Raw genomic sequence first — 19,059 nt, forward strand, 5'->3', positions numbered from 1 at the left:
GTCATGCAAAAAACGGCAACTATTTTTGGGAAAGGTGCAAAAACACGGAATAGAAGTGAGAGCGGAATAGAAATTGATTTTTCAATATTTGTGGTGAATAATGCCTCCACCAAATGTAGGCTACTGTAGCTTTCTCATTTCTGCTTAGATTTTAACAATTTTACCATCGTTGGAAAGCACGATGCTTCATCTACCTGAATGAATTTATTGCCAGTCCAAAATACCAAATCAACACAAATTAAAAGACGATTCAAACGTAACCGCTTGATGAAGCTTTTTTCCAATTCATTCTTAAAGGTGATTCGAACATTGTTCATCATAAGCCGCCCCCCGTTTGCTGTGATCGGTGAATAGTGCCTCCACCAAATATGCTGTAGCTTTCTCATTTCTGCTCGAATTTTAACAATTTTACTATCGTTAGAAAGCATGATGCCTCATCTGCCTCATTGTGAAATTTGCAATGCCTCATTGTGAAATTTGCAAGCTGGCGTGCGGACGTTTCTAGAAAGCAGTGGTAGCGCTCACGCGACTGTGCCTTTAACCCACGTCAGTTAGCTTGTTCGTTTTTCTGAATACGCGATTACTCAAGGCAAAGCAGCATGTCAGAAGTTGAAGCAAAGCTTGATACTATTCTGTACAGCTTGAACAATCTAACATCCAAATTTAAGGAGATGAGTGACAAATTTCAAAACCTGAATAAAAGACTGAATAAAGTTGAGGAAATAATTGACCGAAAACACAGTCACCTGGAGACGAGTATCAAAAACAAAGCTGATAAAAGTTTAGTAGTGGAATTATCAAAGAGAATCGAAACATTAGAATTCTTTATGGACAAAGACAAAGAAACAAATGCACTCTTGCAAGAAAAAATTACAAACCTAACCAATTCAGTGACCCGTTATGAACTGCAAACAAAAGAAGATTTGATCATGAAGGACCTCTACAGCAAACGCTTTAACATTCTGATCCATGGCTTAAATGAACAAGAGAGCAAGGCGTGGGAAACCCGACAAGAAACTGATGACATATTTCGAAAATTTCTGAGAACTGCTCTTGACTACAAAAACCCTGAATCTCTCAAACTCACAGATATACACCGGCTTCCTCAGCATCCAATCTATTCTAACAAGCAGAAACAAACAAGACCAATCATTGTCAAACTCACCAACATTTTTGACAAGCAGGAACTTATGAAGTCTCTCTACAAGCTAAAAACCTTCAACGAAAAAAGGAAAACCGATGCTCAAAATTCATACGTATATGTGACTGAACACTTACCAAAAGAACTTCAACAACAAAAAAAGAAACTTTTGCCGATATTCAAAAAAGCAAAAGCGGAAAAAAAGAAAACAAACTGGTCAGTGACAGAAGGTAAATACTGTTTGTATGTCAATGGTGTGAAGCACCTATCCAACGAAACCTCGAACTAAATTTGTACCTAATTTTCTCAGGATTTATTTTTCCACATGTTTATGTTTAGTATTATATCTGATAACTGTTGGTGTTCACCGTGGCATCCGTGTGGTTCTACTGGTTCTTTTTATACCGGCCTGGACCACATGGGTGCTGTGGTGAAAGCTGACAAGTTTGCTATTATTGTTATTTTTTTCCTTGTGTAACGTTCTGTTTGTTTCTTACCATAAGTCGAGCTAACTGACATAAATGAGCCTAGCGCTCGAGGCACCAATTTTTACTTCTGTTTTGTAATACTTTTAGGCACTCTGCGTGAGCGCCGCATGTACCTAGACTCTACTAAAATTGCTAACGCAACTCTACGAACTCCTAATAGATTTAACTTGAATGATTCACTTACGTCCTCATTGACTTCTAATATTAAATTGTGCAATTACTATGATCCTGATACTCCAACCTTCAGTAATAATCGACAAAAATCGCTACTGGTATTGCACGTTAACATCCGATCCATACAAAAAAACATTGATTTACTACATGAATTTCTTGAATCCTTTAAGAAAGCCCCTGACGTCATCTGTATAAGTGAAACACGGATTAGAGATGTGCCATGTGTAAACATATCACTAACAGGTTATGATTATGTGTTTAAAAATTCTCATACCTCGGCAGGAGAAGTATTGATTTATATTTCGAATAATTATAAATTTAACATTGTAACAGAATATCAAATTGAAAGTAACGACTGTGAAAACCTATGGGTTAGCATTGATATAGACTCTTCTCAATGTAAGCTTATAATTGGAGCAGTTTATCGCCACCCTAGAACTAGTCAAACTAACTTTGTTGAAGCTGTTGATGCTACTTTGTCCAAACTAAACAACTCGAAGAAAAAATACTTCATACTCGGAGATTTTAATATAAACATTTCTGACTTAAACAGATGTCCCCTTGCAAACAATTATCTTACAATGCTTGCAAGCAACGGAGTTTATCCCTTAATAACTAAACCCACGAGAGTTACTGAAAAATCTTCGACCATCATCGATCATATCCTTACCAATGACATCTCTCATTGTTTAACGCCGGGAGTTATTAATTACGATATGACTGACCATTATCCAGTTTTCTGTCTCATCACGAGTTGCAATTCCTCATCTAAGTATTCAACAACCTACTCACGCGACAAACGAAGTTTTGAATTGGAAAGTTATTGCCAAGAAATTTCTGATTGTGTGGAAAAATTCATGCCTTGCCTTACGGCTATATCATCTGTAAGTCTAAACGATAAATTCTCCGAATTAATTGAAATAATCAAAAATGTAATAGATAATCATGCACCCCTTAGAAAAATCTCGCGTAAAAAGGCTAAATTGTATAGAAAACCCTGGATATCTAAAGGAATTTATGTGTCCATTAAAAATAAGCAAAAGATGTATAAAACTCATTTCTTAAAGGGCAATGACATAAGTAGGTTCCTTTACAAAAAGTACTCTAATAAACTAACAAAAGTAAAATCTTTAGCAAAAAAGCATTACTTCGAACAAAAACTATATACAAATCGTAATGATGCCAGGAAAACATGGCAAACTATTAACTCGCTTTTACCAAATAAAAAATCATCCCAAGCCACTGTTGGTACTATTATTGTAGAAGGAACACAGATCTCCCAACCAAATATCATAGCTGATAATTTCAATAATCATTTCTGTAAAATTGGAAAACACTTGGCCGATAATGTTGAACCCAGTAATGATGATGATTATCTCAGGTACCTAAATAATCGAGTCAAATCTTCCATCTATTTCGAACCAACGGATGAAACTGAAGTAGACAATGAATTACGTCTTCTAGATACTAATAAAGCGTCTGGTTATGATAATATATCGCCATATTTTATCCGACCTGTAACAAGCATTATCGCACCTCCTTTGACAGCTTTGATCAACTATTCATTCTCATATGGCATTTTTCCAGACAAGTTAAAAGTTGCCAAAGTTATACCAGTTTATAAGTCTGGTAACAAACAAGATGTAGGCTATCTAACTATCGACCTATCTCGTTGTTATCGTGCTTCTCAAAAGTATTCGAAAAGATACTATTTAAACGGATTTCCTGTTTTATTGGTAAAAATTCTGTACTCATTCCTACGTAATATGGATTCCGTACTAATCGCTCTACAACACATGCCGCTCTCGATATCATCAGTACCGGTACTTCCTATGATCAAATGAAGACCAACGATTTTACAGGGCTTGCTTTCTTGGATCTAAAAAAGGCTTTCGATACTGTTTGCCATAAACGACTCTTGCGCAAACTTGACTACTATGGCATCCGGGGAGTAGCAAACGACCTTGTCGCATCCTATTTGAATGACCGTCAACAATATGTTGAGATTAACAATTACTCTTCCACTCATCAGCTTATTGAGTACGGCGTTCCGCAGGGATCCACACTAGGCCCACTGCTCTTCTTGTTATATATAAATGATTTGTCCAATAGCATATCATCAATACCAAGATTGTTTGCGGATGACACGTGTCTCATTGTCAAAGCTGAAAACTTAAGTCTGTTAGAAAACAAGCTCAATTCGGATCTAGTCGAAATCAATAGCTGGATAAATGCCAACAAGTTAACTATCAATGCTTCCAAATCAAACTTATTAGTAATTCCGCCAAAAAAAAACTACAGTAATCTTGATAAAATCAATGTTCTCTACAACGGTGATAAATTAGAAATAGTTGACCACGCTAAATATCTTGGAATAACTATTGACAATCAACTTTCGTTTAAACCGCACATCGATGATATAAAATTGAAACTTGCTCGGTCCGTCGGCATCTTGTATAAATTGAAATCTTTCATTCCTCCGAAAACAAGACTTCAATTATATCACTCGCTTGTGCATCCTCATATACAATATGCAATAACAATATGGGGTTCCACTTTTAAGACGCATGTCGACAAACTCCAAACATTCCAAAACAAAACAATAAAAATAGTCGCGGGAGGTCGATGGTCGGATCACGTGACTCCATATTTTAAACAACTAAATGTTCTTAAAATAAAAGATTTGTTCAAACTCGAAACTTCAAAATTAATGCACAAATATGAAAACAATTCACTACCATGTACTTTTTCTAATTATTTTAAAAAAGCAAAAAATGTACATTCTCGCAATACCAGAAATGCAATTGACAAGGATAATTTTTATGTTCCTCAATATTCATCTTCAAAACTTCAACGTAGTTTCAAGTATACAGGAGTGGAAATTTGGAATTCAATCCCATTGGAAATAAGAAAAAAATCACCTAATTCATTTAAAAAAATTTATAAAAATTTACTACTATCATTTTACCAATGATGATGGCTTCAGGACTATGTAGAACTTATATTACATGATGTATTTTGTGTTCATTCAAGCAATTATACCGTAAATTAATGTTTTAGATTCTTTTGCCTCGCTTCATTGATGTTTAATTTGTTACTTTTTCTTTTGTTGAGGGTGGCTGCTCGACTAGAAGACCTTCCAGGTCACTTCGCAGCCACCCGTTGCAGTATCCACACATAATACATTTTACGTTATCGTTTGTTTCATCCGATTTTGTTGAATATGTGTGTTTATACTCGCAACAAATAAAATGTCAATCAATCAATCAATCAATCAATCTGCTCGAATGGATTAATTGCCAGTCTAAAGTGTGCATTATATTTATGTAGCACTAACTCAAACTTTACTATTTTGTAGGCTACCAATTCTCAGCAACTCATTTTTTTAAATAAATATACCAAACTAACACAAATTAAAAGAGTAGGCTATGTCTTGCTTTATTTACCTAACAACTTTCACGTTTATATGTTATCTACAAAATGAGCAATCGTTATTCAAACGTAACCGCTTGACGAAGCTTTTTACCAAAACTATGCAAACACAAAGAGATCAATTTCGAGTGTTCATTATAAGCCGCCCCCGTTTGCTGTGATCGGTGAATAGTGCCTCCACCAAATGTGCTGTAGCTTTCTCATTTCTGCTCGGATTTTAACAATTTTACTATCGTTGGATAGCATGATGCCTCATCTACCCGAATGGATTAATTGCCAATCCTAAGTAGGCATTGTATTTATGTAGCGCTAACTTAAACTTTACTATTTTGTACCAATTTTCAGCAATTCAATTTTTTAAAATAAAAGTACCAAACCAACACAAATTCAAAGAGTATGTCTTGGTTTATTTACCTAACAACTTTCACGTTTATATGTTATCTACAAGACGAACAATCGTTGTTCAAACGTAACCGCTTGACGAAGCTTTTTTTCAATGTATTCTTAAAGGCGATTCGATCATTGTTCAATGTTCATTATAAGCCGTCCCCCGTTTGCTGTGAACAGTGAATAGTGCCTCCACCAAATATGCTGTAGCTTTCTCATTTCTGATCGGATTTTAACAATTTTACTATCGTTGGATAGCATGATGATTCATCTACCCGAATAAATTAATTGCCAGTCCAAAGTGTGCATTATATTGATCTAGCGTTAACTTAAACTTTACTATTTTGTACCAATTCTCAGCAATTCAATTTTTAAAATAAAAATACCAAATCAACACAAATTAAAAGAGTATGTCTTGCTTTATTTACCTAACAACTTTCACGTTTATATGTTATCTACAAAACGAGAAATCGTTGTTTAAACGTAACCGCTTGACGAAGCTTTTTACCAAAACTATGCAAACACAAAGAGATCAATTTCGAGTGTTCATTATAAGCCGCCCCGTTTGCTGTGATCGGTGAATAGTGCCTCCACCAAATGTGTTCATTAATTTTGAGTGTTCATTATAAGAAACTAAGGCAATTAATTGATTCGGGTAGATGAAGCATCATGCTATCCAACGATAGTAAAATTGTTAAAATCCGAGCAGAAATGAGAAAGCTACAGCACATTTGGTGGAGGCACTATTCACCGATCACAGCAAACGGGGACGGCGTATAATGAACAATGATCGAATCGCCTTTGAGCAGGCATTGGAAAAAAGCTTCGTCAAGCGGTTACGTTTGAATCGTCTTTTAATTTGTGTTGGTTTGGTATTTTGGACTGGCAATAAATTCATTCAGGTAGATGAAGCATCGTGCTTTCCAACGATGGTAAAATTGTTAAAATCTGCTTCCTGTCTGTTGTAGATTCTAGTTATGGTGCTATTTTATTTGCATTGTCTATATTTTGTACCGTATACTTTTCTCGCAACAGACAAAATAAAAGGTTTCTCTCTCTCTCTCTCTCTCTCTAAGCAGAAATGAGAAAGCTACAGTAGCCTACATTTGGTGGAGGCACTATTCACCACAAATATTGAAAAATCAATTTCCATTCCATAAAATAAATTAAATCTTATTGAAATACTATTGTGAGTGTTAGCCTGGTCAAATGTTTTAAGGTTCAGACCAAGGAAAAAAAGCTATTGATTTATTTTCTTTCGCTTCTATTCCGTGTTTTTGCACCCTTCCGAAAAGTAGTTGCTGTTTTTTGCATGACGTCACACTTTGTCGTGACGTCACTGACCAAGGCGGCCAATTCTATAGTAGCACCGCTTTTGTAGTTAGTACCGTATATATATATATATCTTTTTCGTCCCGGACGATTAATGACAAAAAATAAAATGATTGATTGAAATATTTATTATTGTTATATAGGCCTAAATGCTGCTTAAGACATTGCCTCTTCATGTTGCATTGAGTCGTTTTGTTATATCAAGAAGAATGTCAATTGAACACAATTCTAAGAATAATCTTGTGTGGGTGGACTTGGAGGTTAGTGGCATTGTTATTATTCAAAATAGTAACTTTATGAGTCATTCCAAGATTGATTTTATAGATCTGTTGAATTTTTTAACCTAGTTTAGCAGTTTCACAAAATGATAATTCAGAAACGCAGTGGCCATTTTTACCAACTATCAATTGCCATGTAGGCAATTGCCATCAATTATATTCCGATTTTATTGATGTTTCAATGGCAATTCTAGGTTCACCAGAAGAGATTTAACAGCAAAGTTAGTGCAGACGATCAGAAAGTTTTCAATTTTATTAGGGACAGGGTTTTGGGCCTAGGTGAAATATTTGCTGAAATCTGAAAAGCGACTTTGGTCTAATTTTTAGTGCAGAAATAGGGATAGCAATCTTCTTACCTGTGCCATTCAGGGTTCGACCTTAACTTTTTTTCACACTGGCTAACCGGACCAGTGGCTCACCAATGTTTGCACTGGTCCGTCCCGTTTATTGATAAAAACAAGATTGTCGTGGCTTAAAACGACAAGGCAGTGGCTATTTGACCGGCTCCGGTCTTTGAATCTGAAACACTATTTGACCGGTCATGACGTCACTACATAAGTACTTTTTTCTTTCAAAGCAAAAGACGATAAGCGCGTTAAGTTTTAAATTCAACACGTTTTCTTCAACTGAGTCCGTGGCGCACACGTAACGTCTCGGGCTGCCATTTTAGAGGGAATGAGTTCGATACTATCCGGAAGCGTTCTTTTTTTTTTCTTTTTTTTTAACTACAAAAAAATACAAACTGATATGAATGAATCAACAAGTGAATAAAAAAGCTTCAAAACGAATTAAAAAAGTTTTTTCTTTTTGAAATTTGTTTGTTGTTAATTAATAAATAAATTTGTTAAAAGTTAATAAATTTGTTAAAAGTTTTTATTTTTAACAAATTTCTTTCATTTCTTAGCACAAATTCTCTGAAAAAATCACACCTTCTAATAGGCTGTAAGATTACGTTTCGCTGAAGTCCGAAGTTAAAAATCAAATCCAGTCTCATTGTCGCACAACAATCAGTCAAGTTTCAAATCATCATCTCAACCAACCCTTCAAGACAACTTTCCACTTTTAAAAATTTAGTTAAAAAAAAAAAAAAACGCCTCCGAATAGAATTGAACTCATTCCCTTTAGAATGGCAGCCCGAGAGGTTACGTATGCGCCACGGATTCAGTTGTAAATAACGTGTTGAATTTAAAACTTAAGGCGCTTATCGTCTTTTGCTTTGAAAGAGAAAAAGAAAAAAGTGCTTATGAAGTGACGTCATGACCGGTCAAATAGTGTTTCAGATTCAAAGACCGGAGCCGGTCAAATAGCCACTGCCAAACGACAATAATGAATGGTGGCAATAACATGGAAATATATATACAACGGCAATAACAGTAACAACAGTTTATCTAGGCAAGACATTCAATCTACGTTGAGTCTTCAATCTACTTGGGGCTCTTCTTCAATTTCTGAATCCGATGATGGGTCATAATCGGAATCTGATGACGAGACGATCACGGGGTTATAATCGGAATCCGATGTGTGTTTGTCTGGCCTTGTAAACACATAGCCAGTGTCGGGCCTTCTTGACCTCACAGATGAATCGTTTGCCATGGCAGGTTTGGGGGTCGAAATCTTTTATTTCTGCTGACTGTAGCTGGATGGTCAGAAGATCTGTTACGTGGTCAGCCTGGAGCCCTGACCTCAGCTTCGTTTTTCTTACGATTTAACACTGTCACGTGATGTTGCGATTGCTTTTTCTTACGGTTTTACACGCACGGATCACGTGTTTTGTTGTTTGAAGAGAAGCGCAAACGAGAATCACTCACTCTAGTCTAAACGATCAAACAACATTATGCGATGATATTTTCGCACTGGACAGTCGGACATTTGTACTGGTCCACGGGGAACTCGCAGTAGACATTGGCCAGAGGACCAGTGCTAAGATTGAACCCTGGCCATTTCAGTTTTTGAGTTTAAACAAACATTAGCCTGTTTTATTTGAAATTCGTGTTTCGGGTTATTTCACCAAAAATTCGTGTTTAGGGGAATCACTATATTCATTGCATCCATTGAAGCAACCATATATTGATTGCAATGAAATATGCTGCAGATCGTGTATTAGATCAGCATCTTTGTATCAAAGAATATTTTCTTGCATTTCTTCTGAAAGAGAAAAATTTCAAAAGTACAGTTAAAAAACTGAGTGATGCAACTGTATGCACATATCTTATTGACCACTTGCCCTTCAATAGACCTGTACTATGCTAAAATACTCCCAGTATCTTCATCCAGAAAAGCAAAATGCACATGGAGTTACTAATTCTATATCGAACTTGGCTTTGAAAGTTTGAAAGTGCCTTAAGCGTCTTGAAGAATAAAAGCAGTGAAAGAAATTTGTGGCAAAGTGAGTGACCAATGGATGATGTATCAGTATAAGATGTGAAAGAGGACTGGTATAAAATAAGCAAGGATGAACTGCCAAACATAGCCTAAATCAGAAAAAAAATGTTTTACTGGCAAGAAGCTTTAGAAAGATTTTGTTTATTAAATCTTACTCAAAGTGAAACTGCAGTGTCACGATTTCTTTCTATCTCTTACCAGGAAAAAGACTTGGAAAGGTTCAATGACGTAATTTAATGGGTTAAACCGAAAAGCAGTCAATTAAATGTCGAATGGTTCTACTAGTGAAATGATAACCTGACTTCTTGAAGGACTTTAACGAACGGCTTCTCAAATAACTCTAATTTCGAACACAATTTATATCAGCACCAATTCTCATCTACTTGTATTCAATTACTTCAAGTCTCAATCACCAATAATTTCTGCATCAACTACCAATCCACAACTCATAGCACAACTCTCATAATCAACTCATAATAATACAACTCCCATAATAATAATAATAAACATTACACAAACTACACCACTATTTATAGTTGGTTGTTCAGTCCAGTAACTTCGAGAAGGTTACGTAAGGTTACATCATAAAGAACCATTGTTCTATCAAGCAGCATTTAAATGTAAACAACAGAAGTCTCTAGAATGTCACGTAGGGAAAATGATTCCAGAAAACACATTTTACATAATACAGATTTCGTAATCAGAGGTTACTTCAGGTCATAACCGATAATAACACATCGCACCAGAATTCTACAACCAAAACAACACGCTCGTTGAAGATACAAAGCAAGCCATCTCGCTCGAGGCATTGCACCTTGATTGTGACATGCAGTATCATGTCATAACCAAATTGATGAAAATTGGAGAGCTGCATGATAAAATAGAAAATGATAGTGAAAAGTATCAACCATAATTCATAAATCTTGTCTTTGCATATTTTTTATTTTTCGGTGAGCTGGGGTTTTTTTTCGGTCATTTATCGGTCATTGACCGATTTTTTAGCAAAATGTCCGAAAAAATATATAGTCAATTCGGTCAAAATGTCCGAAAAAAACAACGTTTCCCTAGCGAAACTTAATGTTGTAGCTAGTCAGGAAGTCATGGTTTGTATCAGCTACTTGAAAGGAAATATTTTCATCAGAAAAAATGACCGAAATAAATAAAAAATTACCGAAATTTTCAAGTCATTTCGAACAAATGACCGATAAGTCTTATAAAAAAAAAAACCAGTCGGTAAGTCATGGAAATGCTGTTGACCAAAATATTTCAATCAATAAAGCTTTGATCAATGATCATGGTTTCACAGTATATTATATAATACTAAGTACTATTGTGTCTTTACGGTTTGTCAAAGATTAGATCAACCAACAGGTCCAACATGGATGTAGCTTGTAATTTCTTGTAACGAAAGAACTTTGTCAGATGATGTCAAAACCTTGAAGAAAAAAAAGTGTTAGAAGAAAGAGAAAAGATCAGTGATTCAAAAGCTCACTTTTGAATCACATATTATTGCTGTCGTTTCTCCACATTTTACAACATCATCTTAAATGCATCTAGTTCAGACTTTGCTCTTTTTTATGTAGTTGTAGCTTTGTTGTATTTCAATTGTTTGTGCTGCCTCTAACTGGAGTTTTTATATTGAAATCGCTTTGTTTGATAGACTAGTATCAGTGATTGGTTAGTAGTCATCATCATCATCTGTTGTCGGTTTTGACTTACAGTCATTCTATGTATCATTTCCCTCCATAGCTCCCGATTCCTCAACCTCTTTTATGCCTATTCCGCTGTCATTTGTCATTGTATCGAGCCGTTGCCGGTCGTTTGGTTGACAGTACAGAACATTTGGTCGACAAGACATTTATTTAGGACATTTGGTCGACAGGATTTTTTGTAATGTGGGGTTCTTTTTAAAAATATTTTGTATAGTGTTTATTGCGCACAAAACCAAGCAAATGCCAGCCGATTACAATGGTTGTTTTTCGTCCAGAAGATGCCAGAAAAAGCGTTTTAGACCATCTAAAATCTAACCAGACTTCTGATCAATAAACACACATACCAGATATTATAATGGTCAATAAAATGAATCATTCTGTTGACCAACTGTCCGCTTGACAAAATGTCCTGTCGACCAAATTACTGTCGACCAAATGACCGGGTACCGTATCGAGCCATCTCATTGTTGGACAACCTCTTCCTCTGCTGACCAAACTTAGCATCAAGTCTTTTTCCTGTGATGTGGTTCTCATTATGTGGCAAAACTATGAACGTTTCTGTTTGACTTGTAGTCTGCACTATTTTAAAAAAATTGATGTGATTACAATTGTGTCCCAATTTTGCAAAAAATGTTACAAGGCATAAATTGAAATTATAAAAAATGCCTTGTTTTGATCATAAAAATTGAATTTTTAGAGTGGGACCTCTGCGCCTGTGCACATGCCTTCTGTGCATGTAGCGCCTGTTAATTTGGCGCTGAGGATATTGCAGCAAAATTCTGGCTGCTTGACTAATGACTGAATGACTGACTGAAGAAACATTGTAAACATAGACTGTGAAAAGGATAAACTCTCTCAGCTACTAATGCTCAACGGAATGGCCCGTTTCGGTGAGTCCGATTCGGTGAGTCCGATCCCTTAACGGGGGATTTTTTCAATTTTTTTTTACATTATCGGGTACCGTGGCCTAATTATCATTGCCGTTTTAGGGTTAAGGGGTAGAGGTTAGGAACTCACCGAATCGGACTCACCGAATCGGACTCACCAAATCGGACTCACCGAATAGTAGCAGACCCAATGCTCAATTAGGAGAGTTAATAATATAAAACTCTGTGATGTTTTATGTGCAGATGACTGGACTCGATGTTGATAATGATCATATTCTTGAAATGGCCTGCATGATCACTGATAAAAATTTAAAGATAATTGCAACAGTGAGTATATGATATGTGTTTATGAATTTTTTTTTAAGTTGGGAAAACTCTAATTTATGCTTCATCATCATCAATCATCATTCATCATCAACCAATTTTGTTTATACAGGCCATGAATTAATCCTCATGTCGAGGGTGTGGCCTGTTTGTCGAGAACGAAGTCTTCCCCTCCAAACCTCGCGATTTATTGGGTTGACAGAGTCCATGTTCAGGGCTACAAGGTCACGTTTTACAAGTTCTTCCCAAGAAAGTTTTGGTCTACCTTGACCCCGCTGTACTGCGATGTTGACACATTTGACCTGTGAGATCCAGCTTGAGCTGCGCTCAACTTGACCTTGTTATTGCAAATTCTGCACTGAGTAGTTTTGGGAAACACGTGTAGTATTTTCTGGAAAAACTTGTACCAGTGAAAGTGTAAAACGTTCTACCAAGCTACACAGTGCAAATGGCAAAAAGGTTAATGTCTGCGAAGAATGACTGTGTGCACAAAACGATTTGGCTTTGGAAAGTCTTGTTTCCCAAAGTGCCAGCAGACATATGTGGAAAGCTTCAGGACTACATTGGACAAGACTTATGAATGATCATTAAAGGGCTGGGTGGGGTCGGTCAAAATTTATTGAATTTACAAAGAATTTCCAAAAGTTATTTTTTAAGCTAACCTCACACACAAAAAGGTATCGTCTATTGGTGAAAAATCTGGGGCCTAACATGCACCCAAGCCTAAGGAACTAACATCTGTTTATGAAAAAGGTATGAGCGGTTTGCCTCAATTAGATGGAAAATTAATATAACTTGACGCATAGGGGTGTGGGCCTTTGCGGGTCTGAGGCAGTGGGGCGAGATGTGTCTGGCCCCCTCGGTTTGTGTTTATTTTTATTATTAAAATAACATTGACAACTTTGTCAGATAACTGCCAGTTTATGCACATCGCAGAAGCTACCTTTGTTCAAATTCCAAAAAATCGGCTTCGTTGTATATGACAGATGTGGTGAGTCAGATCGTGCTTTAGCAATTGTAGCTCGTCTATTTAACGTTGAGTAACGCATGAACGAGCTTGTCTGGAATGTTACGACTTTTGGCGATATGTAGTCTAACAGACTAGCAAACTTGCTTTGTGCCTGGTTCACGTTAACACACAACAAATAGCCTTACCTGCAATTACAAAAGAAAAACTGATAAAAAAAGTCTGCCTCGATAGCTCATTCGGTTGAATGAAGATATAAGCAACTAAGATAATTATTTATGCGTTTGAGCCAGGGATATCTTGACACTACGGGATGCAAAACTCGAAATCTGTCCGTCCATTGGTGTCCAACTGAAGGGCTAACTATGCTGTCTACATTGTATTGTACAATACAGTGTTACTGCATGAGAATGTGTTTGCACTGGATGTTTTCACTTGATGGTTTCATTAAAGTAGTATTTGTTATGTTTTTTACAAAACCATTAATATTTCATAAGTTTATTGCCTATTACACAAAAAAATTGCATGAAGAATGGAAAAAAAAAACGACTATTGTCGTATTGCACATTAACTTGGCGAGCATGTACACAAAACAAAAATAATACATATCAATAGCATTGGACAATTAGATATTACAACTACAAACTGTAACCGCAATCAAGTGATGACATAAATTCAAATATTCGCAGTCTTGCGTGAACCACCACTCGTAAGCTTGTGAACTGTTTGAGCCATCTTCGAGGGTTCCTCGCGCATGGGAGCATTCAAACGTTTTAGTTAATTTTTGGGCGAAACAATTTAACGAAGTTTTTACAATCAATTCAAAGTTATAGTGGCCTATGGGACAAGCTTCATCAGCCTGCAAACCGAATGACGTCATTGCAGCATTTTTAACAGTTCGAACAAAAGCAGAGCGTGGGTTTGGTAAGGTGAACATTTTCATAGAATAAACGTTTGAACGCTCCCAGGTGCGACGAACCGGCGAAGATGGCTCAAACAGTTTGCAAGCTTACGAGTGGTGGTTCACGCAAGATTGCGAATATTTGAATTTATGTCATCACTTGATTGTGGCTAGGCTACACTTTGTAGTTGTAATATCTAATTGTTCAATGATATTGATGTGCATTATTTTTGTTTTGTGTATATGTTAGCTAAGATAATGCACAATACGGCAATAGTCGTTGTTTTTCTTATTTTGTCCGTTCTCCATGTAACTTTATCATGTAATAAGCAATAAACTTATGAAATATTAATGGTTTTGTAAAAAACATAACAAATACCACTTTAATGAAACCATCAAGTGAAAACATCCAGTGCAAACACATTCTCATGCAGTAACACTGCATTGTGCAATACAATGTAGACAGCATAGTTAGCCCTTCAGTTGGACACCAATGGACGGACAGATTTCGAGTTTCGCATCCCGTAGTGTCAAGATATCCCTGGTTTGAGCAACACATGTAAAAGATGGCTTTCCACCTGTGAAAGTCGGAATAAAAACAGGCAATAACAAAGAGAAACGATGTATCAACTCTTGTGCGTTTGAACAGCACACTTTACGGACAAGCAACAAGTTAGGATCGAGTTGGTGACTTCGTTTCATAGATAGAACGCGACACTATTGAAGCTATTTATCAGGAGTGTGCGAAAGTCCCTATTCCAATACAAACAAAATTTTCAAATTTTGGTACCACCTAATTTTCTTTATTGACTTAAAACATACTTCTCACTTTTCTGAAAAGAATGGTGCAAATTTGATGAAAATCAGACAAGTGGTTCTCGAGTTATAAGTGAAATAACCTTAGCCACTAGGTGGGTTCATAGATAAGGAGCAATAGAAAAACGGCAATATCTCAAGAACCGCTCAACATATTTGGATAATTTTTAGCCCTACCCCAATGTTTTATGGGGTGGGCTGTCTGTTTATGAATACTAAAACAAGTTTTGGCTACTACTTTTGAGATGAAAAGAAATTGACCTCTTGTCGTTACTCACCAATAAAACCACTTTTAGTCAATAATGAGTTGATGAAAACTAAGCTTAGCTTCTAAAAACATTAAAGCAAAACAAGAAACATTATCCAACACTAGCCTTTTTCTAATCAACATATTGTTGTTAATTCAATTTCTTTAAGTCAATGATGTAAAGTTAGCGTGATGTAACGCATTTGGTCCGGTCAACACCGCTTCACCTAACAGTGTGTCAGTCAATTGTTTGGCTCAATACTAAGATAAATCTGCATTTTTCTTGGGTGACACTCCAGTTGGCAACAGTATCATCCTTTTTATATTGTTTCAACATTTGCAGATGGTACATCAATATAAAACTCGTTGTCTTTCCTTAAATTTCCTCACAATTCGCTCCAGGCAAGAAAAAGCAACATGAATTTTGACCCACAACCAAAATGTGGAGAGCTTTGTTGTGCACGGTTTTTCATTAATTTATACACCGGTTGAACAACTTGACTTATGGAGCATAGGCTATTTATAGCCCAGTCAACCATGGATATTGACTACTTTGTCAGGAGGACACATAATGAAATATTTCTATCAGATTTAAAATAGAATTAAATTTATGTAATTCATGAAAACTGCAGATGTAGATTTATCTACAAAAGTAAACGACCTTGACCTATAATAAAGGTCATTGATAAAAAGCGTTAGCAATAGGGCTTCAAGTAGTAAAACAAAAAGGTTATAAGTGCTATATATATCTGATTGTTGTTTTCAACAGTGTTTGTTTTGCAGGGTCCGGATGTAGTAATCCACCAGCCAGAGGAGGTGCTATCGAAGATGAATGATTGGTGCGTGGAACAACATGGAAAGGTGTGAGGAATCGCAACATGGCGTTTATATCTTCGATTATGACGTGTTTTAAACTATCTTGTCGTCCAGTCAGGTCTCACTGCGGCTGTTAGAAGAAGCAAAACGTCGTTGAAGAGAGCGGAAGACGAAATGCTGAACTTTGTGAAACAGGTAATTTTTTAACTCTCAACTCGTAGCTATGGAAGAGAAACATCTCTCTTTTTTGCAGAGTTGTAACTGTAAGTTGATAACTTGCTTTGTTTGTGCCGATGTTGAAGGTTGGATGTGGCGACATGCCCCCACACAGTTGTATCAATCCATAACTACACAGTTGTATCAATCCACAACTACACAGTTGTATCAATCCATAACTACACAGTTCAAGAGTTGTATCAATCCACAAATACACAGTTGTATCAATCCATAACTACGCAGTTGTATCCATCCACAACTACACAGTTGTATCAATCCATAACTACACAGTTGTATCAATCCATAACTACACACAGTTGTATCAATCCACAACTACACAGTTGTATCAATCCACAACTACACAGTTGTATCAATCCATAACTACACAGTTGTATCAATCCACAACTACACAGTTGTATCAATCCACAACTGCACAGTTGTATCAATCCACAACTACACAGTTGTGTTAATCCGCAACTACACAGTTGTATCAATCCGCAACTACACAGTTGTATTAATCCGCAACTACACAGTTGTATCAATCCATAACTACACAGTTGTATCAATCACCAACTACACACTGCTGGGTTTTTTTATCGGTCATTGACCGATTTTTTAGCAAAATGTCCGAAAAAAATATAGTCAATTCGGTCAAAATGTCCGAAAAAATATATAGTCAATTGACTATATATGACTAAAAATGACCGAAATAAATAGAAAATGATCGAAAAGTCTCAGTGAAAAAAAAAACCAGCTACACAGTTATATTAATTTTCAGCATGTTCCAGCTGGCTGCTGCCCACTGGCGGGCAATTCCGTTCATGCCGATAAAAGATTTCTCGACAAACACATGCAGCTGTTCATGGGCCACTTGCACTATAGAATCGTGGACGTGAGCAGCATCAAGGAACTATGCAGGTGAACTGTTTAGTAGTTGCTTGTTTTGGTATACTTGTTTTATCATGATGTTCATAATTGCATTCTACAATGTTATTATTAACTTGGTGGCTGCATAGCTGATTGCGACGCTGAAAACGAAGATGGACGAGAAGACTGGCTTCTTTTCTTTCCTGTCCACTTAATCTGAATCTCCAACAACTGGGTGCGTAAGCTTGGATGTGACAAAACCTTCAATAAAGTCTTGTTAGAAATTGAGTGTCTGTTCCGGGTTTGCGTGCATTTCCTTTGAATATGACTTGAGGCTGATCTGCTACGCTTGGTAGTCGATCGCCTCTTGGCAAGGCTCATAGTTCATCATCACAGAACAATAACTTAACCTTTTATGATGCAGGAGATGGTACCCAGAAGTTAGCGCCCCGTCCAAGGCCTCCTGTCACAGAGCAATGGACGATATTGTGGAAAGCATCAAAGAACTCGAATTCTACAGGAACAGCATCTTCAAGACTCCAATATGATCGTCGTTCGTCATGAAATTGAATCGTCACGAGTGATGACGATATATGTTCGCATTTGGTTCTGATTCTCACCCAGTAACGCAGATAATAACTCTTGTGTTGACGCAGTCAGCTGACGTTACTTAATTACGTATCGCACTATTGACTTTCAACAGTTGCTTGTGGCCTTCTTTTGAATAATTACCCGAAGAATGAAATTGCCTAGTTATGCAGACGACGGAGAACTTGTGGGCAATCATTTCAGTATCAAATCTTCACTGTTATGAGTGAAATGTTTTTCATAGAATTAACAATGTAGTAGTCTATTTCGATGAATTAGAGCGAAATGTTGCTAATTCTAATTTGATAAAAACCTATTTACTGTAATCGTAGTTCTAATCTAATCGCCGTTTTTGCTAAAAATTTTAGTTTGTCCAACGATATTTTTTAGCAAATTAAAATGCGCTCTTGGGAAGTGGATTGAAGTCCAGATACACTAGGGATTTCTGCACTTACACGATTTGAGGATGCAATATCGCCAAGAGTCGGTTGGTTGACAACATTTGGATCGACCACTTCATTGTCACCTAAAGCACAATCTCCAATAACAGCCGTAGCACTTGTAGAAACTTCAAGATCTGGTCTGACATCGACAGGAAGAAATGTTTTGTCTATTGAAAGGAAATAGCCTTTCTAAAGCCAGTCATGGCAATGCCAACAAATCTGCTTTGCCACATGCCTGTCCAAACAACTTGCTATACTGAAACATACTGACAGCTTTGCCTGGATGACTTCTCATTCAATTGTCAATAGCCTGAAAAAATAAGTTTTTAAATGATTTGAAAAATGCGATTTGATCCTTGATTTCTCTTTTGATCATGAGTCACAGCCGTACTCTGCTGTAGAGAGAAATGTCTACGGCCCTTCAACTGACAATCCTAATAAAGTGAAACAGGCTGTTAAGGTTTTTGGTGAGTAGCAACTGAATTTGATAGAAGAAAGTTTATGACGTAAGCGGATGAAAACATTTCTCATTTATTTAACGCCACATATGTGTGATAAACAGAATCGCTTGAGATCTCTCTTTCAAGATTGCTCCATTGCAGTCAGCAATTTAACGTTATCAACGTACCACAAAAATAAAAATATTATTACCACATTTGTT

The 19,059-nt window shown here is 36.5% G+C and overlaps 1 protein-coding gene across 1 annotated transcript; it reads left to right on the forward strand.

The window, feature by feature from the left end:
• The first annotated feature begins 7,044 nt into the window (after positions 1–7,044).
• On the forward strand, positions 7,045–18,815 carry LOC145772171 (oligoribonuclease, mitochondrial-like). The gene is made up of 6 exons (XM_082584019.1): positions 7,045–7,214; positions 12,457–12,540; positions 16,252–16,329; positions 16,399–16,479; positions 17,279–17,418; positions 17,792–18,815. The coding sequence occupies exons 1-6, from the start codon at positions 7,104–7,106 to the stop codon at positions 17,913–17,915; spliced, it is 618 nt and encodes a 205-aa protein (XP_082440145.1). The 5' UTR covers positions 7,045–7,103; the 3' UTR covers positions 17,916–18,815.
• Positions 18,816–19,059: the final 244 nt, after the last annotated feature.

The sequence above is a fragment of the Aplidium turbinatum genome, chromosome 6 (assembly GCF_918807975.1).
Source record: "Aplidium turbinatum chromosome 6, kaAplTurb1.1, whole genome shotgun sequence".
Lineage (NCBI taxonomy): Eukaryota > Metazoa > Chordata > Ascidiacea > Aplousobranchia > Polyclinidae > Aplidium > Aplidium turbinatum.